The 25,175-nt window shown below is 38.2% G+C and overlaps 1 protein-coding gene across 3 annotated transcripts in view; it reads right to left on the reverse strand.

Moving 5' to 3' along the window:
* The window catches only part of LOC126267070 (uncharacterized), a 175,173-nt gene that overhangs the window by 36,516 nt on the left and 113,482 nt on the right, over positions 1 to 25,175 (reverse strand). For 2 of the 3 annotated variants that reach the window (XM_049971925.1, XM_049971924.1), the window contains 5 exons: positions 18,596 to 18,867; positions 14,056 to 14,322; positions 11,574 to 11,741; positions 5,918 to 6,090; positions 2,786 to 2,994 (listed from right to left, as the gene is read on the reverse strand). In XM_049971925.1, the coding sequence (XP_049827882.1) occupies positions 2,786 to 2,994; positions 5,918 to 6,090; positions 11,574 to 11,741; positions 14,056 to 14,322; positions 18,596 to 18,867 (1,089 nt within the window). The remainder of the gene's footprint in view (positions 1 to 2,785; positions 2,995 to 5,917; positions 6,091 to 11,573; positions 11,742 to 14,055; positions 14,323 to 18,595; positions 18,868 to 25,175) is intronic. The other variant, XM_049971926.1, reaches the window with a different exon arrangement.

Raw genomic sequence — 25,175 nt, forward strand, 5'->3', positions numbered from 1 at the left:
GGAAGACCTTCAACTTTAAAAACCGATGAAAAAGTCAATTGTGTGCATGCTCTTGTCAGACTTGTCCCTCCAGTACAAACAGTCAACCAAGTGTTTCACAAAGATGCCCTTGAAAGGCTCACGCAAAGTGTGAATCAAGAGAGAACGGCCATTGCAGACAATCAGATGCAGCATCATACAACGCCCCATGTCACACAGCCTCTTCCATCACGGAATTTTTGACCTCAAAGTGCACTATTGTAGTTCCACAGCCCCCCTGTTGACTCAATCCGAGTCCTTGTGACTTTTTTCTATTCCTAAAATTGAAAAATGCATTAAAAGGACTTCATTTTGTGATTCTGAAGAACATTCAAAAGAATGTGACCAACATGTTAAAGACCCTACCGCTTGAAGCCTTTAAGCACTGCTACCAAGACTGGCACCAACGACTCCATTGGTCTACACCAGATGAAGGGAACGAATTTGAAGAGGACAATATTGTTGTTTGAAAAAAGAAAACAAAATAACAATTTTGTTAGATAAAAAATCTGTCCCATTACTTTTCCCTCCTCTTTCTCTCACTAACCACCCTACCTGACTCAACCTAGTCCACCTGTCAAATTGCATCCCAGTATTGTGTTTTCAGCCTGCCGAAGGTACGTACACAGGTGTGTGTGTGTGTGTGTGTGTGTGTGTGTGTGTGTGTGTGTGTGAGAGAGAGAGAGAGAGAGAGAGAGAGAGGGGGGGGGGGGGGGCAGTGGAAGGGGTGAGTTCAAAACTCGTTCGAGGTCTTACCCAAAAGCTAGCAGGTTTTCATTCTTTTTGTGTGCCTGTCGAGCTGATGATTCTCCATATGGTACGTGGTCTCTTTAACTTCTAAATTATTTACATTCTACCAGAAATTTCCTTACCATATTAACTACAGGCATGTTATCACTGTTATGTTTTCATAATATTTGTCAAACAATACAGGAAGGAAGAGAAACGACCTATTCAAAAGGCTCATTTATTACATTTTTTGTTCAGTTAAGGAGTGCAGAACTAAAAAGGAAACCTCTTATCTCCTAAATGAACCATTATTAGAGTTTTTGATTAAAAAAAAGTAGGACTTTCTGCGAAAAAATAAACATTTGGTTAATTTCAATGTGTTACAACCCTACTGTCTCTCTCTTGAGAAACAGGACATGACAGACAGCATTCTAGCTTTTCAAGGGACAACCACAACTTTTTTTCCTAATTTTTCTTTCTTCTTTCAGACAAGCAAACACAAACACCTGCTTAAAAACCTTATACCTGCTGGAAGTTTCTTTGTTGTACGTCTGTTAGTTATTGTTCAGTATTGTATTGAGCAGAACACTTCGTTGCACAGTTTGCGAATTTCGAGACGGTAGTGTTAGAGGAGCAATACATTTGCATTAAATTTTGTGTGAAACTGAAGAAAACCTTTACACAGACATGCCAAGTGGTGCAGGAAGCTGACGGTGATGAGTGTTTAAGCCGCAGTCAGTATTATAAATGTTTCACACAGTTTAAAAATGGCCGGACAGAAGTTAAAGATGACCCTCGTTCAGACACTCCTTGATGTCTACCGATGATGCTCATGTCAGGAATGTCAATGAAATTATGCATACCAATCGAAGACTGACTGTCCAAGAGATTGCAGAAGAAAGTAACACTTCAGCTGCATCATGTCATGAAATCCTGACACAGCACCTTGGAATGGATCATGTTGCTGTCAAGCTCGTCCCATGGCTCATGAGTCAAGACCAGAAAAACCTTCGCCTCACAATCTGTGAAGAGCTTCTGCATCACACACATGAGAATGAGATGTTCCTTAAAAGAATCATAGCTGGTGATAAGACGTGGGTCTACGGTTATACTGTTGAGACCAAGGTTTAATCTTCACAATAGGTCAGAAAAGGTTCTGCAAGACCAAAAAAACCTTGTCAGGTATCAGGTCAAATGTCAAAGTCATTCTGATAGTTATCTTTGATTTTGAAGGCTTTTTCCATCATAAAATTCATGCCACAGGGACAAACTGTTAGTCGATGGTAGCATTGGGACGTGTTGCGAGGCCTGCCAGAAAATGTGAGAAGGAAATGGGATGAAATGTGATGAGACAATTCATGACGCTTGCATCACGGTAATGTACCCGCACACTGATCCCAGTTGGTACGTGACTATTGCACAAATAACAGAATCACTTTGCTGCCTCATCCTTTGCCCTCTCCAGACTTGGTCCCTGTGGACTTTTTTTATTTCTGAAGTTGAAAACCCTATTGAAAGAACAAAGATTTGCAACAAGAGATGAGATAAAAGCAAATTCACAGACAGCATAAATCCAGCAAGAGGCGTATCAAGACTGCTTCCAGAAGTGGAAACTGCATGTGGAGTGGTGTATCAATTGCAGAGGGGAGTATTTCCAAGGAGATCACACACTGTAAGTAAAAGGTAAGGGTATAAAAATTTTGTGGACCAAGTTCCCGAATTTTTTGTACAGACGTCGCACAGTTTCCACCAGCTGTCACCCTCACTTTGCTGAAAGCCAAAAAGTGAAAAGGAAATTCATGAAATGGAGCACACAACTTTTCTGAGTCTACAACAAATAACAACCTACAATTTCTAATAAATTGTGTACCTTGAAACCCATTATTTAAAGGTGTACTCAATTTCAAAGATTTCCCATTATGAATGGATGGAACACTATAAAGCTAACGGCAAAGCATTAAGCATACATAAACATTTCTTATGTATTGCTATAGCAATGGGTAAAAACAACCTCTTAAAAACAATGTATAAATCTTACCAGTTCGCAGTGCTTTTTTGCAAATTCTAACTCCTTTGTGGATAAGTGACAAACATATCTGTCCTTTGTCTGTCATGATCAGTAATGCTTCCAAAATCTGATTCAGTAAAGTAACTGTCAATTGCCCTGTGGTGTTCATCATAAGCCATTCAAAATGAGAACGTTCATTGGTATAAGGACACTCCATGGGAAGCCTAGTTACCAGAATTCTGGAGAAGAAAAAAATTAACAAATTAAGTATATAAACAAAAAGAATCTGTTATTTTCATTATTTACTGTTAAAGTGTATAGTAATGCTGTTACAGTTAAAAAGGAGTTTAGCAACATTGGAAAACCGTAACGTAATATGTAATTTTATGCGATATCATAGAACATATAAGATTAATGAAAAAGTTTCAGTCTTGATCCACAGTATAGTACTTGGCTGTTTTATTGTCTCAAATGTTTTTATGACTACGTATGAGCTTGTTATTGTTTGTAAATTAATACTGCCATGCTTTACCTACACTTTGGTTTGCATATTCAGTGAAGGCAATTTTATATCGGAAGCTGGCTTACTATGTACTAGGAACTGGTACATAAGAAACATGATATTTGACAAGATAATCAAAAACTTGAATAGTTTCCATGGTGGCTAGGTCATTGGCCATTAATACTGACTGCAGGTACTAGCCCTTCTGCCCCGAAACAAGAGGCAAAAGACTGTGCAGGAGCAGCACATGGATAACAAAAGTAACTGACTTCAAAAAATTAAAACTCTGCCTCTTGTCAGCACAAACTGTATACATGTAGCGTCATCTGCAAATTCTCAATAGCATTAAAAGCTTCTCTCCAAAAAAAAAAAAAAGTAGGATCAGATACTTAAGCAAAATAACACTCTTTCCCTTCAATCAAAATATTCAAGCCTTCTTCTAATTTTGAAGCAGATAAAAAACTTTCTATAGATTTTAACATGTATTAATATCTCAACCAGATTATATCCTACAAGGTAATAACCATTTTGTTAATCAAAAAAGTCATAGAACACCAGTTTTACAATTCTCAGAGTCTCTCTGAACAATGTATGCACAGTTCTCCATGGAGAAATGGCTGTTGGCACATTGGCATATATACAAGCTACAGCCAGCAACCATGTACTCAGTGTGGCTTACTAAGTATTCCCCGGGTACTCAGCAGTTACCACAGGCTGGTGTTCAGGGAATAACAAGTGTTGCAAGTGGGTTTGTGACACTATGAACTGAAGTATACAAAATCTGTGCAGAAGCAGCAATAAATGCTTACAAAAGAGTAATGGCAGCAAAGTGAAATGTTCTGTCACATATGAGTACTGACACATTTGAAACTAAGATGAAGCTGTTCAGCAAATAATATGGGAGTTAGCAAATATGTGCCAATTTTTTAAAAATACATACAAATGCAATAAAAATTATAAAAACTGAAACCAGGGTTTTTCATTTCAGTGTGTAAGCTGACCTACGAGTTACTGGAAGTGACTGCAAATTCACTACAAAAAATTTTGAAATCAATTAGTATTGGTCAGTTAGGGAAATCAAATATGAGGATTATATGGTGTCAATAACTGAATGAATATTATTCAAGCTGACATCAACAGTCAGTGAACCAGAAGGTTCGGCCACATGTAATGACAAAGTTTGTTGAGGCTCAATACATGTAAGAGGTTTCTCAGTGTCTCTTCTAAAGCACTAAATGGGTTAGATTGAGAGCATCATAAATCACAAATGCTTTGAAAGAAGAAGACTGAAAGTTGTGGTTAACCATTTTACCTGACAATGTCTGAACAAGACTGAAGAAGACAGGAAGGAGAAGCTTCACAAATATGGAAACTCGGGCAAATTCATCTGTGCCCCTCAACTACATTCAGGAGCAATATCCAGGGTGTACAAAAAAGTATGGCCAAATGTCCATGAAAAATTCCTCTCACATTGAGGTAGAAAATATTTTACATTGACATGGATCTGGAAGTGATCTCTTTCCATGTTACAGTTCAGTTTTTACAATTCTTCAACACATCATCTACTTCGAAATGAAGCCTCATCGTTGAACAGCATATTTACACTAAAGTGACAGCTGACACATTGTTACAGGGACCACTTGAAGAAGTGTACCCATGCAGAAAGATCAGCTGTTGATAGTGCCTGCACGTGCAGTACATGGTACAGATATAGCAGGTTCTCATGTAGCACTCTCCAGATAGTCATGTGGTCAACATTACTTGTTGCAGCTAATTGTCACATGCTGACAGTAGGGTTGTTGTCAACCACACAAACAATTTCCTGCTCCAGCTGAAGTGTCCTCATCATACTAGGCCTTTTCCAGTCAGGAGTAACAGGCTTAGAAGTCCCATGCTCCTTAAGACGATGTTCTCCTGTCAGTGCACTGTCATTCTGAAAACTCCTCGTGATACAAACATTGAGTGAAATGGCCATTACCATCTACTAATCCGTACAGCAAATGGCAACCTGCCAATTCCGCATCTGAGTACAGTTTTGCTGCAATGTACCACATCCAAGTCAGTCATGAACATTACACAATTGATGCCACATGCTTGATGCTAGTAGAACAATGACATCCGTCACATGTCAACACAAGCAACGAAGTGAGTCACATTTTGACATTATCTTCATTCAATTGGAACAGCAAACACTGGTAGTAAACCTAAGAACTACAATTTACAATACATTCTAGCTCTAAGATAGAAGTAAAGCATTTCCACACTCATGTCCATATAACACATTTTGTTCCTCTGTGTGTGAGGAAAATTTTCTGAAAGTTTGGTGATTGTTTTTTGTTACACCCAACATATGAGCATCAATGTTACGTGGAGATTGGTTTCCTAAGCCACCAGCAACAAACACAAAGGCAGTATCAGCTATAAATGTGTACTCAGAAATGGGTAGCGGACGACAACGGGAACTGATGGAACTATTTCTGCAGGTCTTAACTGAAGTTCCAAATATTGCAAAGTCAATTAATAAATCTCTATTACAAGAGCAATTGCATTCTTTCCTTTTCTAATATACAAGCATACTGTGTTAAGTACAATAATTCTTGGGTGCTTGTCACCTAAAGAAACGCTTATTGCTTAAAGGAATTCTCTTATCATATACCTACCTGTCGGCCCAGTCTATTAACTTCAAATATTCTTCCATGCTATTAAAGTTAGTAGTTTTTTCCAATGCTGGGATCAACTTTACGTAGCAACAAAAGCACTCTTGTATGAATCTGTCAGTTGCAACAGGATCCTGAACACACGTCTCTTGTTGCAAGCGAATTTCAACTAACACCTGAAACAAAGCAGAACTAATTATCAACTTGTCATTTAACACACACACACACACACACACACACAAATGCTGCTGTACTACAAGACCATCTGATTCATTAGCACAAAAAATAATAATAATAATTAGGTTATTCAAGAGTAAACCTGCACACAAACTGAAGACTTAATGTCTAAGGAGATTTAGTGGATTATGGAACTATGAGTACAGTACCTAAAACTAACTGGTTGCTGTGCAGCTACTATGGATCTGAAGATTTTCTTTAACTGAATGAAACTGATTATCATTCAAGAGAAAGTGAACAGCACACTATAATAATAGAAATCTCAGTAATTTGGTCATCACTGGTTTCTTCACTAGACAATATATCAAGCCTTTTTTTTAAAAAAAAAAAAAAAAAAAAAAAAAAAAAAAAAAAAAAAAAAAAGAGAGAGAGAGAGAGAGAGAGAGAGAGAGAGAGAGAGAGAGAGAGAGAGAGACTATTCATCATAAGGCTGTCTTTGCGAACAAGAAAACAATAAATGACTTACTTGTGAGATTGTTTTTACTTTCAGAGAAAATCTCATTCTTGTCTTTTAAAACTGCACAGGAAAACTAAAGGAACAGTGATAAAGTCAGAGTATATACACTCCAAATGTAAATTTTAATTGTAGGTGAAGTATGGAAATTATTCAGCTCATCAGATACTGACTAATGTTGTAGCTTGTGGGTCCTCATCCACTATGAATTTTCTAAGTGATGAAATGGTTTCATAACCAACTCATTTTGCAACCTATATTGGTTTTACTACAGTTTTGGTTGTTAGGCCACCTTCAAATGATTGCACTGATCCAAATTTAAATTCATATGGGTAGTACTTTGGGTCTACACATAAACATTATGTCATGCTGTTACTACAACTGTCTACTAAAAAGACTTTTTGGCTGTCTGTTGATTCCTCTAAGTAATCCTGGCATCTCTAATGATTCATATGGTTTTTTATTTTTGATGCTGTTCAATTTGCATAAACCTACATGACAATGAAACTTGCTTTAGCTAAAAAGTTTGAAAATGGCCAATAAGCGCAAACTGAAATAAGACAAAGGTTATAAAATGAGCCAGTTGTGGAACCATATTGCTATTTAGAAGGCAATGTCTAACTTTGGCTGACAAGTGCGTGCATTGACAGAACTGTACTTGAAATGCTATCACCATGTGCCATCAGGCTGTGGAAGGCAGTACACCAGGCAGTTGCTGAGCTGTGAGATGGGTATGTCTCTTATCCATTACAGTACTAACACCTGAGCCATTTGAGATTAACACACAGAAATTGGTTAATATTGGGTAGCTACATAAAACTGCCCAAACAGATGTTTTAAGGATTTCATGACAACATAATTTAAACAAAGAAAGCAATACAAAACCACAAAATATTGCCCAAACAAAAGATGACTTGCAGTAAAGTGTAACTCAATTGCAATACCAGTTAGCTGTATGAGAAGTATTAAACAATCACTGTTTAGTTCACCTTTAAAATACTTTTGTTACATATGAGCTGAAGATTACAGATCGAACTGCTTGTGTTGAGTTCTGCTGAAGGTTTCTGAAGAAAGTAAACTTTTTGATCTTGAGCTCTTCATTTCTTCATAAAGGCATCAATCGGTGTGTGGGGGATATGTGAACACTGAGAACAAGAGCCATTATCCATTAGGAAATCCTCAACAGCACATCAAACATTACGTGATGCTGAGGTCAGTGTCTGGTGCGCTGTTCTGGGCCAGTTACATAATGGCCATCTCATACACTGAACAGAACATTTCGTAAGATATGCTCGTGATCAAATTGCTGAGTGGAGCTGACTGAAAATAGATGGCAAAACAAGATGTTCAAATATGCGGTTTTACACCCCAGTCCAGACCAATCTTGCCTATATGTGACCTGGTCTGTCTTGGCAGGGATCTTACAATGTTGTGCACCACTTAGTGATCATGAGCACAGCTGACCTTCAGGTGCAGCATAATGATGCTGGCAGCAGCGGCCAGAGAGAATGGCCATTTATGTATGAGGTGTGCTTGCTTGTGTAAATGTCTTTTCTTTTCTTTTCTGAAGAAGGATATGGCTGGAAGCTCAATGTGTAGCAGACTTTTTGTTGTGCCTGTCTGCCACTAGTGTCATCTTTACAGGGAGTAGCAAACTAACCTTTTCAGATTAACATTATTCTACCATAATCTTCTTCTTCTTCTTTTCTAGCACTACAGTGCCTTGCTACCTTGTTGACCACTTGTCTCTTCCAGTCCGCTCAACTTGGCCAGCCTTCTCCATTCCTGTATTTCTAACTTCCTCAAATCCATCTCTCCATTATCCAGCCACTGTAATCTCAGTCTTCCCACTGAGTGGCTACCTCTGGTTTTGCATTTAGCACCTTCTTTGGCATCTGTTGTTTTTCCATTATCTACAGATGTCCCAACCACTGTAACCTTAGTGACTTAACATCTACGGTGACTGTTGGATTTTTACCGTAACAGAAGAGAGAGAGAATTTAAGGTTTGCTGATGTTACTTTAATTCTAGCAGAAGACTTGGAATATCAGTTGAACAGAGGAATGCTGTCTTGTATAGATGTTATTCTGAGGAAATTAGATTAAGAAATGAGACACTAAAGTTTTGCTACTGCACAGCAAAATGCCTGACAATAGAACATGTAAAGAGGGCATAATGTTCAGAGTGATAATAAGGAGAGCATTTCTGAGATTAGATTAATACTAGTTCTATGGATCATTAATACGATATTTCATAATGATGTGGAATGACTCAAATTTTCCAATACATGACATAATTAAGTTAATTTAACAACATAATTAAGTTAATATAACAACTTTTTTAAATAATTTTTTCTTTTTTTTTCTTAATTTATATCTAAAAATTCCTCTATGGAGTAGAAGGAGTTGTCATTCAAAAATTCTTTTAATTTCTTCTTAAATACTTGTTGGTTATCTGTCAGACTTTTGATACTATTTGGTAAGTGGCCAAAGACTTTAGTGGCAGTATAATTCATCCCTTTCTGTGCCAAATTTAGATTTAATCTTGAATAGTGAAGAACAACAATGAGAAAGAGTAATCTATTAACATCAAATACAGGGTGTCCCACAATGGGATTTATACTATTTAAACATTAATAACTGAGGAAGTATTGATGATAATTTGATACAATTGTGATTATATGGTGCTCTCATGACTATTATGTGTAACATTTCATTCATTTTTCTTATCATTATCTTCAGTTGCTAGTAACTACATGTTAATAACAAGATGTCTGGAAACTTGTCCTCAGAGCAAAGAAAGTGGATTTTGAAGTATTATTAAAAATACAAAAATGTTGAAGTAGTGAAGAGATGATGGCGGGCAGAGTTTGACACTGTGTAGCAGTCATGTGTAACAACAATGATATTATGAGGCAGATTTGAGAGGGATGGAAATGTGTGTGATCCGAAGAAGGAACATTGTGGCAGGAAGAAATCACTAGAGGAAGAAAGAGGGGTGGATGCAGTGGTACAAGCTACTACAAGATCCCCAAAGAAGTTTTTGGAATGCTGTGCATGAAAAGCTTTTCTGAATTGCACAGACGGGTCCTCTCCCTGCAATACATCTTATGTTCCTGTACCCCTCTCTGGCCTCAACCTTTGTTAGTCCCTGTCCTTCATTTACCTATCCCCTTCCCTGTTTCCACTCCAGCACAACACAGCCTTCCACTCGATCAACACATCCACTAGCATTTTCTGCTTCTCTACTTCTCTCTTTATCTTCTGTCCCCCCCCCCCCCCCCCAAGTCTCCTGACTGCACCTAGCAGCTCTACCTTGTCCCCACCATGAACCTGCCATGTCCTTAGCCCCATTATTGGATTGCTGCTCCCATCAGGCACATTTACAATTAATTCTGGCCAGTGGCCAGGCAGTGGTCATGGTAAGAGTGGGAATTGAGCTTGTTTGAATGTGTGTGTGTTTTCTACTTCAGAAGAAGGCCATTTGGACAAAAACTAAAATGTATAGCAAACGTTTCGTTGTGCCAGTCTGCGACTCAACATCTCCTCTATATAATATATTGCAGTGCCTGGGTTCTGATGACGATGCACTGTGGTGACCACAGCTGTTACACAAATCATCAAATGACTTTGCAATTGCGAATAATGACTAACATCAGCTGTAAAATGGAATGATAACAATGAAAATTTGTGCCGGTCCAGGACTCAAACCCGGATTTACCGCTGATCGTGAGCGTTCACCTTACCATTTGGGTATCAGTGCACAACTCACAGCCAGATCCAAACTTCTATATGTAGTCAACCACACGTCTACAACCTGTACTCACACATCCATTATGTGTACTGCCGTACAGGTAAGATGTTGTGCTTGGAAGTTACAGCATACCTTGTATTGGCAGGTAAATATGGTACTGCAGTCCCTGTGTTTATCTGATGATGATGCACTGTGGCAACCACAGCCAATATGCAACTCATCACATGAATTTGCAGTTGCGAATAATGACTAGCATCAGCTGTAGATTGGAATGACAACAATGAAAATTTGCGCCATCGTATATGCATGGTTGACGACAATGGCTGGTTCAAATGGTTCAAATGGCTCTGAGCACTATACGACTTAACTTCTGAGGTCATCAATCACCTAGAACTTAGAACTAATTAAACCTAACTAACTGTGACTGTAGCAGTTGCTCGGCTCCAGGCTGTAGCGCCTAGAAGCGCACGGCCACACCAGCCGGAGGTTGACGACATACGGAAGTTTGGGCTGGTCATGAGTCATGCATGTATAGCCAAATGGTAAGGCGACTGCTCGCGATAAGTGGGAAATACAGGTTGGAGTCCCGGTCTGGCACAAATTTTCATTGTCATCATTCCGTTTACAGCTGATGGTAGTCATTATTCGCAACTGCGAATTCATTTGATGAGTCTCCTCTATATGGTGAGCAGCGATCTATCCACTTTGTAATATTATTTTTATTACATCCTAGTCCTTCTAGTGTTGGACTTTGTTTTTAAATATAAACGTGTTACAAAGTGTTTGCTGAAACTGTTTGTCTGGAGTGTAGTCTTACATGGAAATGAAACCTTACCAAATACATGGCTGGGATAAGAAGAGAATAAAAGATTTTGAACTGTGCAGTTACAAATGAATGCTGAGGATAAGATGGGTAGATAGGACAATCAATAGATCAAGTTTGCTGCAGTAATTCTGTAGAGATTTGCACAAGGGAGACTTACATGGAGAGATGCACAACAGCACCAACAACAGCAATAGCAGCAGCAGCAGCAACTGACAGTAGAAAATTACTGACAGTGTCTACACAGTGACATTATTCAAAATATACGTATGAATATTAAAATGTCAAATCAGGGAAAGAAATAATAAACCTGAAAATACACAAACACAAAAAAATCTAATGAGCTATCTTTTGCAACATAAAATCTACAACAAATACATAATATGACCAACCTTTATTGTTTCCATAGACTTCCACGTGTCATAGATATGCTTCCTATGTTGTACAACATTTTTTGTTGGCAATGGTAAAGCTGTAAATGCCGTAAGAAGAATTTTGGAGGCCGCAATAGACTCTGATTCAAATTTATACTGCACTTTTTTTAATTTTCCATCAAATGCCTGTAATTTCAATAAGGAACAACTGATATCCCATAATAACTTACAAAACATTTAAAAAAATCAAACCTCTGCATCAAGCAAATTACACCAAAATAAAATGGATAGTGGTAAATGCAAATGCTGCAGAATTATATGCAAAATGATTTATAGAACTTTTGGAAAATTAAATATATGTATTGATTTGACCAGGGCTGCTAAAGAAGATATCGATTTTGGAAAAGAGCCTTAACACACACACACAGACAGAGAGAGAGAGAGAGAGAGAGAGAGAGAGAGAGAGAGACTACACCATAACAATTCGTATTCACTGACGATGTGTATCTGTACTTCACAAGCGACTATACAATGCATGGTGGTGGGTACATCATACCATATTATTGGTTTCCTTTTCTATTTTACTTGGATAATGAGCAGTGGAAAAATTACTGTCTATGTGCTTCCATATGCAGGGTGAAAAAGGCAAGATTGGTGACAAAATATTTGAGAAAAGTGATAAAAGATTTTGAAAAGTCAACAAAAAGGTGAGAAATTATTTCAATAAACAGATATGGTACAAATGAATTGTTTTCATTTTTGATAATACTATACCAGAAAGGCTGGTTAAGACCATAAATTTTTCTATTACAATATTGGACAGGGTATGGCTTCATACAAATTCATTAATGTATGCATGTACATTGGTAATTCAGTACTGGTGATTCAATATTGGTAATTGTAATTAAAAAACACAATTTATGTTACATTTACACAACTAATGACGTTTTACACTTCAATATTGGAAAGAGACCAACAAAATATTTTTGGCTTAATGTTTCTTAGGACTACTGGTAAAAAAATGAAGTAATTGTATTAGATTTTTCTTTCAAGATTTTTGTGAACTGTTTCCACCTTCCTATCTTTTACTCTTTCTTACACTTTCATGGTTTGTGCACCATCATGCATACTCTGGACCAATTTTTTCTGCCTGTAAATAATTTTTTGAGCGTTGTTTTCAGTGTAGCTGAAGCTTCAGAGAGAAGTTCTCTTGCTACCTTAGATATTTGGTATTCTTCACTTTTTTCTTTCAAAGGAGCTGTCTCATAGTCAATTGATTTTTTCATGTTATTCATATTTTTAATATTCTCTTAAAGATACCTTTGGTATTGTTCCTCCTTTTTCTTTTCTTCCAATTCCAATTTTCTTTCCCTTTTACATCCTTCCTTATAAGGAGTATTCTTTGTATGTGCTTGCTGTCCATATCCTAAGTAAAGTAAATATGGGTATTGTCCACAAGGACCCTTTACAGTAAAATCATTGTTTAATAAAAATCTTTATCATCACTGTCTTGTCTTCTCCTAATGTGTGCTTCAAAGTGGAATTGGAATATCTTCTCTCTATGTCTGCATTTCCATGGAACGATGCAAAAGAAGCTTTAACAAGTTTTGAAACATTTGGAAACTTAAACTCTATGGATGATAAGTCTCTTTTTGAGATGTGCTGCTGCCAGTAATAGCAAATGCCTTTGTTTTCTAAAGTTGGTAATCTTTTTCAAATTGTAAAACCTTCCACTCGTCCCGTAAGTATTGCTGGACATCAAAGGGCATAATTTTTCCAACATTTAACATGTCACTGCAGCTTCTGCTCCTTATTCTTTCTTTGGGGCCCAACAAATCTGAAACTTTTCAGTGGTGCACCTAAGAAGCACATATTTTCCATCACACATTTGAAAGTTGTGATTTAATGTTTTGGGGCATAATTTTTTTTTGTCATGATTACTTGCATGCTAACAATTAATTGTTCAAGAGGAAGCATATTATACAACGTAAAAGGTTCATTATGAAGAACTTCAAGAATACTCTCTATTTTTCTCAAAGCACAAACTTTCAAAACACGAGCCTAAATGGTTTGAAGTGTATTCTCTATTGCTGTTTGTAAGTAATGAATAAAAGGTGTTTGGTTCTGAAAACAATGTGTGAATTGACTGAATAGCTATGCAGATTAAATTTATGAATTTGGACTGAACAGTGAAGAGGTATTTGCTTAAAAAGATAATATTGAATAACATCCCACTGTTACTAAATCCTGTTGGCTGGAGGTCCTAAAGTAAGCCATCTTCTGGTTGTATGCCTCAAAAACTTGTGATGTGGAACATTAAACTCAGACTGAATTTCTTCAAATTCTTTCCAGTGAACAGGCTAACTGTCAAGGCAATGGTAAAAACTGACCAGAAAGCCAAATGCTTTAAAAGCCTAAACTTCTTTTTATTGACATCACATCTATCTGATACCAGAAAATGGCATTTGTTTAGCAACAAGTTAAAAAGCCGTGTACAAACCATATTTTGTGAAGTGATGGCAGCTTTCCTCAAAGCTATAGCAGTACGAAAAATATTCGCTGCTATTAGCAAGAACTTAGGTCCATAATTTTGGAGGCACTTAAATGAAGCAAGATGGACAGCCTCACTGCTTGCATCGTCATCAGAGAGTGAATCCAGTTTTGAGAGCCACACTGTTTCCACATTGGATGGGATACGCAGCTTTCTTAGTAGAGTTGCTGGCATAAGACTGCTGAGTAGAATAACTGAAGAGAATGCACAGCTGCCCTGCAAGAAAAAAGCACATTTTATTTACAATGTCTCATGGGTGTCAGCTTTCTATGTTCAACTGTAAAAGTTGGCTAATCTTACATTCTTATATATGACTGACAATAGCAGCTAAATGCCACTACAATCAGACTACAGCACAGACAGATAATTAAATGACAAATATAACTTTCGAATTATGGGACAGAACTGCTGGCCATTCATGAAATGAAATACTTAGTACTACCAATTTTATGAGAAGAGTAGTTGCAGTAGCAACCATATAGCACTGAGCCGCAGACAGACACAACAAAAAGACTGTTGGAAAGCGATCTTTCAGCCAACAAGGCCTTCATTGAAAAGTTTAAATGGGTCACAGACAAAGCACAAGTTTGGATTGGATGAGAATGGGGAAGGATATCTGATGTATCCTTCTCAGATTTAGGGAAATGGCAGATAACTTAAATCAGGTCAGTCTGACAGTTATATGAACAACTATCCTCATGAAAGCAAGTCCACTATCTTAACTGCCTGGGTTGGTGATTTTAGAGAGGGACACACACTGACACCAACTATAAATTTCACATTGCTAAATGACTCTGCACCATTGGCAACACTGAAACTTTTTATTTCTCCATGCTGAACATCAGTTACCCTTCCAAATTTTTCCTTCGTTTCCTTTACTGATTGCTCCACCTATAGTGAATAACATGGGAGGAGGTGGGGGTGGGGGTAGAGAGGGGGGGGATAAGTTACAAATCTGTCCCTCTTGCTTCTCAAGTACTGCCCCTTTTGTGCTCTTTGGCTCTTGTAACTGTAGTCTGGTGTCTGTTGTCTGTACAAGTCATATATAACATTTTGCTCTTTGCATTTTGTCCCTGATAACTTCAGAATTCCAAAGACTTTATTCTAGTCAACATTACTGAAAGATTTTTCTCTAATCTACAAATGATTACAATGTAGTTTTCTCTTTAATTAATCAATATCATCAGATAACGTCAGAAACAGCATTGGTTTTGGAAGCTCATAGTAATGAAATTGATAGCCCTTGAAAAGATGTTTAAGTTAAACATCAATAACACAAGGTTACTTAAGTGTAGTATGGATTAAGTAATCAGGTGATGCTAGGGGAATGAGATTAGGTAATATAATGCTAGAAGTATTAAATGAGTTATAATGCTAGAAGTAGTACATGAGTTTGGCTGTTTGGGCAGGAGGAGGACATCAAAATAACTGACAGAAGTGGCAATAAGAAAGATATAAAATGCAGACTGGCAACAGAAAGAAGGACTTTTCTGAAAGAATTCTTTCCTACAAGTGTATATTTGGAGCATAAACTTATATGGAAATGAGATGCAGAGAATAAAACAATAAACAAGAAGAGACAGGAAAATTTTGAAATATACATTACAGAAGAATGTTGAAATTTATGCAGGTAGCTGGGGTAATTAATGAGGAGATACTGAATTGGAGAGAGAGAGAGAGAGAGAGAGAGAGAGAGAGAGAGAGAGAGAGAGAGAGAGAGAACTTAACTTAATGGCATAGCTTGCTAAAAAAAGGGGATGGGTTAACACGAAACATGAATAGTTAATTTGGTTACTGATGGATGTGTGTGTGGAAGAAGGAAGTGTATGTTGGAGTAAAACAGTTACAGTGGGTCAACGACAATACAGTAAGAATCAAGTGCATGTAGGTTGTAGGCAGATTCAAACTGTGTGCCTCACCGGGAATAGAACTTGGGAACACTGCTTTTGTAGGCAAGCGTACTACCAACTAAAGCGCTCGAGCATGACTCATGACTCACCCTAACAACTTTACTTCTACCAGTATTTCATTTCCTACCTTCCAAACTTCACAGATGTTCTCCTGCATACCTTGCAGGATTAGCACTCTGGAAGAAAAGATATTGGGGAGACATGGCTTAGTCACAGCCTGGGTGATTGTTTCCATGATGAATTTTCACTCTGCAGTGTAGCGTGTGCTAATTTGAATCTTTCTGGCAGATTAAAACCATGTAACGGACAGGGTATTGAACCAGGGACCTTCATCTGGCTGAAGTAAAGCTGTAAGGGTGGATTGTGAGCAGTGCTTGGATAGCTCAATCTGTAGAGAACTTGACTGCTAAAGCAAAGGTCACAGGTTTGATTACTGAATTGGCACTCTGTTTTAATCTGTCAGCAAGTTTCAAATCAGTGCACACTCCACAACAGAGTGAAAATTCATTCTGGCTCTGATGTTGCATTGCATGATCCTGAGTGTCAGCTTTTAATGGCTGACCCTGTTCTCTGTCAGCTTTGTAATCACTGCATTTTGTTAGTAGTCAGGTAAAAACGAACTTGAGGTAAGACTTCAGTCTGAAATTCATCTTTTACTGCAAAGTAAAAGACTAATGCTTTGCCTGCCCCCCTCCCATCCCCCTTTTTCAAGACTTTTTGTACAATAGTCTAATAATGTAACCTTTCACTTTCCATATTTATAATATTATGATATATGCTGATCCACTATATTTTACTAAGCCTGAGGTGGGAGGCTGGATTATCTACTCACTCCTTTTGTCCCATCTGCTACAGCTCGCAGGAAAACAATTCGATTACTGCTGGAGTGCTGGACTTGTTATTCTTGGTGTTTTACTGTCTCTGTCAACACACATCATTAAAATGAATGACACACTTGACTACTCTGGGGATGTTTTGGGGAATGTGCCATTACAATTTCACTTTAAAATATATTTTGCTTGTAATGAGGAACAAGCTGATATTTTCCATCAACTATGGGTGTTGTAAGGAACACTTTATGAGCAGTATTTGTCTGAGCTCGTTTCATAAGAAAAGATTGAAAATGAAACTTCCTTGCAGATTTAAACTGAGACTTTTGGATAGCTCAGTCATTAGAGCACTTACCCATGAAAGGCAAAGGTCCTGGGTTCAAGTCCCAGTCTGGTGCACACTTTCAATCTGCCAAGAAATTTCAAATCAGTAAACACTTCTGCAGAGATAAAATTCATTCTGGAAAATTTAACATGTGTGTCAGAACACCAGATAAAAATATGCCAATAATTAAGAGACAGCCTGTATATTTTGATGTCTTAGTAGACAGAATATTAATATGGGTTGAACTGGAATGTGAAACACGCTATTGTCATCAGTAAAATGGTTAAAGTAATACAAGTTTCTGTGATGGAGTAGGGAACTCACTGCACAGTATATGTGGGGTTATAATCTTGGGGTTTAGGCTCCATCATTTCTGTCCCACATTTTCAGCAACAATGCTAAACAGCAAAGATTCAGGCATGAAAATTCCTGTAAGGGTGAGGGAAGGGATATAAAACGAATTTACGCAATTCATGAATTCATTTAGGCAATTCATGAAATCTGCTTGATTTCACTTTTACTCATGCAAGAGTTTTTGTTCACTGTCTGGTATTTTGATGTCTGTCACCAGTTTGAAAGCAACTCACCTGACTTAAAATTACTGGAGATCATAGCTCCTATCAAGCAGCCTCATGCTGTTTTCACCTGCGTTCTGTGTCTTTCACTTGTGCTACACTGTTTCTCATTGTGATGCTCCTGTGTCAAATAAGGCATCTGTGATGCACATAGGCCTTTTTTTAGATTTTACAGCATGTTATCATGGATTCACACGTTTCAGCATCCCGAGGAGTAAATAAGCTCAAAATCACACCCAGAACTCAGTCACAAACTCACTTTACAATGGCTGCAAGATTTTAGAACAAAATATAAAAACTAGAACAATGATGACCCATCCTGCAATATGCAAAAACTGATAGAACAATATATAAGACATTTATCCTGAATTCTTTTCTACTGGTCATAAAAACGTATAAGTATCCAATGTTTTCTTCTTAAAACTGGTATTTCTCCTCTTTGCAGGGATGGTACCATAGGAACAGAACAAAAGGAAAAGTGGTATTAAAAAAAGAAAGATGATGTGACGTACCAAACAAAAGCGCTGGCAGGTCGATAGACACACAAACAAACACAAACATACACACAAAATTCCCTCTCCTTTAAAACCCACATCCTTTCATCTTTCCCTCTCCTTCCCTCTTTCCTGAGGAAGCAACTGCCGGTTGCGAAAGCTCGAATTTTGTGTGTATGTTTGTGCGTCTATCGACCTGCCAGTGCTTTTGTTTGGTAAGTCACATCATCTTTGTTTTTAGATATATTTTTCCCACGTGGAATGTTTCCTTATATATAAAATAATGATGGTGATGGAGGTGCTCATTACACTCAATTATGATTAACTATACAAAATAATGTTAATTAACACTTACGGCAAAATACATAGCAAACAATGGAATACAATGTTTGCACATTCTGTACACTTTCTGCCACATTCTGCTGCATCTCCCTTTCCGTTCAGCAGAATGTACATAAAACAGGATGCAAAAAACATCAATAAGTCCTTGACAAGTCTCTGGAGCTCTCAGCAGCATTTCCCGTGAGAAATCTGCCTCTTCATCACTGTCACTGCAGGAAGTCCGCCTCAAGTTTGAGGAAAATTCAATCTCCTCATCGCTGCCACTCAAGCAAAAATCTTGTTTTTCTGAAAATGGCATGTTTATTTCAAACAATACTTGCCCGATAGGTATTGACAGTCAAATATATAAAAGTGTACACTATGTGATCAAAAGTATCCGGACACCCCCAAAAACATCCATTTTTCATATTAGGTGGATTGTGCTGCCACCAACCGCCAGGTACTCCATATCAGTGACCTCAGTAGTCATTAGACATCATGAGAGAGCAGAATGGGGTGCTCTGCAGAACACACGGACTTCGAATGTGATCAGGTGGCTGAGTGTCACTTGTGTCATACATCTGCATGCGAGATTTCCACACTCCTAACATCCCTATGTCCACTGTTTCCAATGTGATAGTGAAATGGAATGTGAAGGGTCAAGTACAGCACAAAAGTGTACAGGCCGACCTCGTCTGTTGACTGACAGAGACAGTCGACAGTTGAAGGGGGTCGTAATGTGTAATAGGCAGACATCTATCCAGACCATCACACAGGAATTCCAAACTGCATCAGGATCCACTGCAAGTACTATTACAGTTAGGCCCGAGGTAAGAAAACTTTAATTGTTTGGTCGAGCAGCTGCTCATAAGCCACACATCACATCAGTAAATGCCAAATGGTGCCTCTTTTCTCTCTTGGTGTAAGGAGTGTAAACAATGGATGATTGAACAGTGGAAAAATGTTGTGTGGAGTACAAATCACAGTACACAAAGTGGTGATCCGATGGCAAGATGTGGGTATGGCAAATGCCCAGTGAACATCATCTGCCAGTGTGTATATTGCCAACAGTAAAATTCGGAGGCGGTGGTGTTATGGTGTAGTCGTGTTTTTCATAGAGGGGGTTAGCACCCCTTGTTGTTCTGTGTGGCACTATCACAGCACAGGTCTACATTGATGTTTTAAGCACCTTCTTGTTTCCCCCTGTTGAAGAGCTATTCGTGGATGGCGACTGCATCTTTCAACACAATCGAGCACCTGTTCATAATGCACGGCCTTTGGCGGAGTGGTTACAAGACAACAACATCCCTGTAATGGACTGGCCTGCACAGAGTCCTGATCTGAATCCTACGGAACATCTTTGGGATGTTTTGAAACATCGAATTCCTGCGGGTCTCACTGACCGATATCAATACCTCTCCTCAGTGCAGCACTCCGTGAAGAATGGGCTGCCATTCCCTGATGAGAAACCTTCCAGCATCTGACTGAACGTATGCCTGCAAGAGTGGAAGCTGTCATCAAGGCTAACGGTGGGCCAACACCATACTGAATTCCAGCAGTACCAATGGAGGACACCACGATTTTGTAAGTCATTTTCAGTCAGGTGTCTGGATACTTTTGATCACATAGTGTATATGTAACTGCACTACCTCTAGGGACATGCACATATGTTTCATAAATGGAATGCAGCACAATACGTTATATTTATAAGTCACTACTCAACCCAGAATAACTAAATATGTATAGGAATTTGATATACAACCTGATCCTCTCCTGCCCCCCCCCCCCCTCCACCTCCACCTCCATTCATCTCCTCCTCCCTCCCCCCTCTCTCTGTTTATCTAGTTGCTCCTCCACTCTCTCCGTCTGGCTCCTCATCCCTCCTCTCCGTCCATCCCCCCCCCCCCTCCCCTCCCCGTCCGGTCCTCAATGCTTCTTCCCGCTCTCTTTGTGACCATGGACTTTGTTTATTGTTATTGCTAATGAAACCTTAATTGGGAACTTAAGTCACTTAAAATGATTAGGCAAACTGATTGGGATCATCGGTATGTGGGGTACGAGACTCCTCTTGCTGCTGGACCTGTAAACCAAACAAAGTGGTGCAGTGGTTAGTACACTGGTCTCAGATTCAGAATGACGACATTTCAAAGCCACATTTGGCCATCCTGCTTTAGGTTTTCCGTTACTTCCCTAAATAACTGCTTGCACATTCTGAGATGGTTCCTTTGAAAGGACATGGTCGATGTCCTTCCCTAGCGTTGAAACAGTCTGTGCTTGTGCTCTGTCTCTAATGACCTCAATGACGATGGGGCGTTAAACGCTAATCTTGCTTGCCTGCTTTGGAACTGCGAGGATAGTAGCTTCTGTGACAGTATTACGCACAGTTTGAATATGCAAACTGGCAGGATTACAAAGTTTGGGATGGAGCATATTCCACAGTAGCATTCTAATCATAAGACAGTACACCATAAATACAACATTGCTGTTTTTAAACACTGGAAGCTCCTGGTTGGAATATAAACAATATTTCTTCTTTAAAAAAAATAAAATACAGGTATTTTATGTGACTATGTGACTGCAGTACATTAATCATAAATTTGTATTACATGTAGTTCTTTAGTGACAGGGTCAACAATAGTGAATAGAATAAGGTTAATATTATAGGAGGACTACTACTATGAGGTATTTCGATTATCTGAAAGACTTCATTAGTATTATATGCCATAATTAATTAACATCCAATTATCAACTAATGGAATGAGCAGAGAAAACCACTTGCCAACAGTTATGCATTTGATTGGTGGACAAGTGTAATGCAAGAACTGGGATGCTATAACTGGGCTCACAAAGGAGAGAATATTAAGGCTTAACATCCCATTGACAATGTGTTCATTAAAGAAGAATCAGCTTGGATTAGCACAGGAAATTTAAAAGGACAGCCACGGCATTCACTGTAAGTGATTTAAGGAAATCAAGGGAAACCTACAGCTGTGTGGCTGGTCAGTGGAGAGTTGAGCCACCATCCTCCTGATATGAAGTTGAAAATTTGTAATTTGTGGATAATTATTTCCTGGTTATGTACACTGACAAAAATGGCATATGACTTTCATTATACACAACTTATGAGGATGATGTATCCACATCTATTTTGCACTTCATAATGAGCCGAGCATGAAACCAGTTAGTCGTGCATAGTTAAGTACTATTTCAAAATAACAGCCTGATTCTTTAAGTTTACACAGTACTATCATCTTTCTCACATTTCAGGCACTACTACCACCATCAACCTACACCGCCACATCTCTCTCTGTACAAGGATTTCAATTACCATATCAAGTCATGAAGAAGAAGAAGAAGAAGAAGAAGAAGAAGAAGAAGATGATGATCAATACTGTGTTATCTAATGTTTTGTGGTTTATTATGGCATAATGCCATATGTGCTACAAGTAGAAAACGTGCACGTGAAATGCAGCAAACAGTGTGTAGAATTAAACACTTTGTTTCAAATATATTGTCTGCATCAGCAGAAAAGATTAATAAAAGAAAATTTCTCAATCAAACCGACAAAAATAACTTCATTGTTCATTGTCGCTTGACTATCATGAAGGAGGAAATAAAATAAAATCTGCAACCAATAACACATTTTAGCCTTCCATAATTATGTGAATGTATTTTAATTCACTTGATAGCTCCCGGCCACAGAAATCTGTTTTGTTTTCATTTGACGTGAGAACAGTAAACGAAGAGGAAATAGCAAAATCACTAAATGTAAACACGGGTCACATGGAGACTACCCATTTCCATACTATAACTCAGACTGCTCTGTGCATCAGCCCTGGGTCTACGATATTTCCGAACCGGGGCAATACCTCGCCACTCCCTCGAGCGTTTGAGATAGACGTAAAAAAAAAAAAAAAAAAAAAAAAAAAAAAAAAAAAAAAAAAAAAAAAAAAAAAAAAAAAAAAAAAAAAGTTATTTTCAAAAATATGTTCAGTTAGTAGCGCACATCTTTCTGAGGAGTTTGATGCATAAAACATGTGTGTTCAAGGAAATGTAACCCGTGTTATTTGGTTGTAAATGCGCCAAAGTGCAGTCCCTCACCTCCTCACACAGCATTCTTCTATCGCACGTCACTGCACTTCGCTCTGTGGAATTGAAACGTGTATATTTTGTAATGGATGCCATCAGACCATATTCAGGACAAAAGAAATTAAAATGTCCTGTGGTGTCTCCCCTGCTTACAGTCAGCTGGTTTCACATCTTGTCCCTCTTTTTTATTAAAAAAAACAAGAACTCTTCAGAAAATTTGCACTCTTTATGCCCTATCAGCTAACAACTTGCTACTTTGTGTGACATAAAATTAAATATATTCTACAAAGACCAGTAAAGACATGAGACAAGCAAGACAATACACATTTCTTCAATCCTTAGCTCCTAGAATATCTCTCTGATCTTTCTACAGCTTTGCATGGCATGCTTTCCTTTCCGTGAAAGAATCTATTACCTCATCGAAGTTGGTCAAACGTTTTGCTACATGAAAAATCAAAATTTCGCTGTTTAATACTGAAAAAGCTGTTAATACAAATAGGGTCCAAGGCTGGTGTGGTTTCCCAATCTGATTACGTCTATTTTGTCACTATCTGTTAGATGAAACAAACTAGGCCTTTCTAATACTGCAACAATTGTAACACATGCTAAATAAATGAGACGGTTTTGGCACAAATGGTCTTTTTTGTAACGACAGAATATAATTCACAAAGTACCAATATCAAATGCCTATTAGGCCTACTACAAGCAAAATGCTTTATGTCAGGGAATAGTTTCACACTTCATCATACGCTCCAGTTTCTCATGCATGAGATCGAAAAGTAGTACTACGAAATTTTTATACAAACTTGGAATCATCATATTGTTCCATAATTTGTGTGATGTCCCCGTTTCTTCTCCTTCCTTGTTCTAACAAACAGTCTTGTTATCACTAACTCTGTAACTATTCCTGCCAATGTCAAAGGTTATTCACAGGTTAACTTAACTCTGCCAGAATCACCAGTTTAGTTATCCCGCGATTATTCTCCGGTTAGGCATTGTTATATGTTTGTACAATGTGTTTTCCGTGCTTCTTCCAGAACAGAACTTAAAGCGGATGCTAGCTGAGGACTGTAAAACTGGCCCTTACTAGTATAGCGATCTAGTCAAAAATTTTCTGACGAAACTTCATTTTCTTCGATACACCGAGAAGGCAATATGTAATCTTTCTTACCTGTTCTTTGTTTATTTCCACTCATGTAGACTGAATCTATGGATTTCGCTAGTAATTATAACAATGCTCATCATTCGCAAAGCCAATCAACCACACAATCAGACAGCAGTTGGCTTTCAGCCGTTCTGCTTTACTCTGGTCAGCTCGTATGGCCGCTTTTGTCTGTAGGGAAGTTTGTTTCTACATGTGACGAGGATTCCCCTCACAGAGATGTCATGTACACTATGCACGCATTCACAAATAAACTTACGATTCATTGAGAAATCAACTTAGAATGTGTACAAAAATCGACAGGGATGCGTTTCAAAGTCATACGAATAATCAATAGACTAATGTGCACTGGATGCTAGTCGCTTTGTGAAACAAGCGTTTTTTCTCCTCAAGAATATGAATTTGCCTCGCCTCCCCCCCCCCCCCCCCCCCCCCACAAGATCTGGACCTGCTGTGAATGCATGCATCTGGCAGCTTGGGCACTCCAGTAAAAGTTTTCCCGGTAGCATCTAGCAGCTTGCTGCGACCGCTTACGCAACCAACAGCCACATTTCTGTAGGCAGAAGTGGGAGAAGGTACAACTCAACTGTGCATGTGCTTTGATCCCGCTTGTAACTGCTAAAACGAATCTAATGTAAACAGTTGTGACGTCACTCTCATTGGAGGAAATTTGTTGTTATGAAGCATTGCAAAGTCTTCCTAAAGCCTTTGACACATTTTGCTGTTGGTAGACACTTGTATGAGCACTGTGTTTTGTTGTCATATATGGCACATTTCCTTTGCAATTTAAGTTTTATTTTCATTTTTTCTCTCGTTCATGTTTTATTGCGGCAGTATTATCTGCAGTAGCGGGATACAGTAATATCCTTTGTTAGAGTATCATTTCTTACTAGTCAAAATTACAAAAATTTAACTGAAAACAAAAGCAATGAAAACTTCCCGGAATTCTAAAAAATTCCCAGGTTTTTCCCGGTTTTCTCCAAAAAATTCTCGGCTTTTTCCTGGATCTCCTGGCTGTCCCAGGTCGTATACACCCAGTGTTAAAATTATCACAAAGAAGCAACATTTCTCATTACTAATCGAGTAAATGTTTTATTGTTGCCACATGCAACAATATATCACTTTAATATAATCTTGTCTTTAACTAGGGTAGACACAGCTTACTTATTTCTCAGTCTCAACTGATCTGGAAGTTTTGCTGTTATTTGTTTCTGAAAAAATCTTTTTGGTTACATTTTGCAGAAGCACGTATGTCAGTCAGGAACTTTACATTTTCAAACAAAAGCAACCTGAAAGTGCATCTCAGTTATAATTACTTCCTTAACAGTTTCCACACTAAAGTTATTCTTTTTATCAGTCCATT

The sequence above is a fragment of the Schistocerca gregaria genome, chromosome 4, assembly GCF_023897955.1.
Source record: "Schistocerca gregaria isolate iqSchGreg1 chromosome 4, iqSchGreg1.2, whole genome shotgun sequence".
NCBI lineage: Eukaryota > Metazoa > Arthropoda > Insecta > Orthoptera > Acrididae > Schistocerca > Schistocerca gregaria.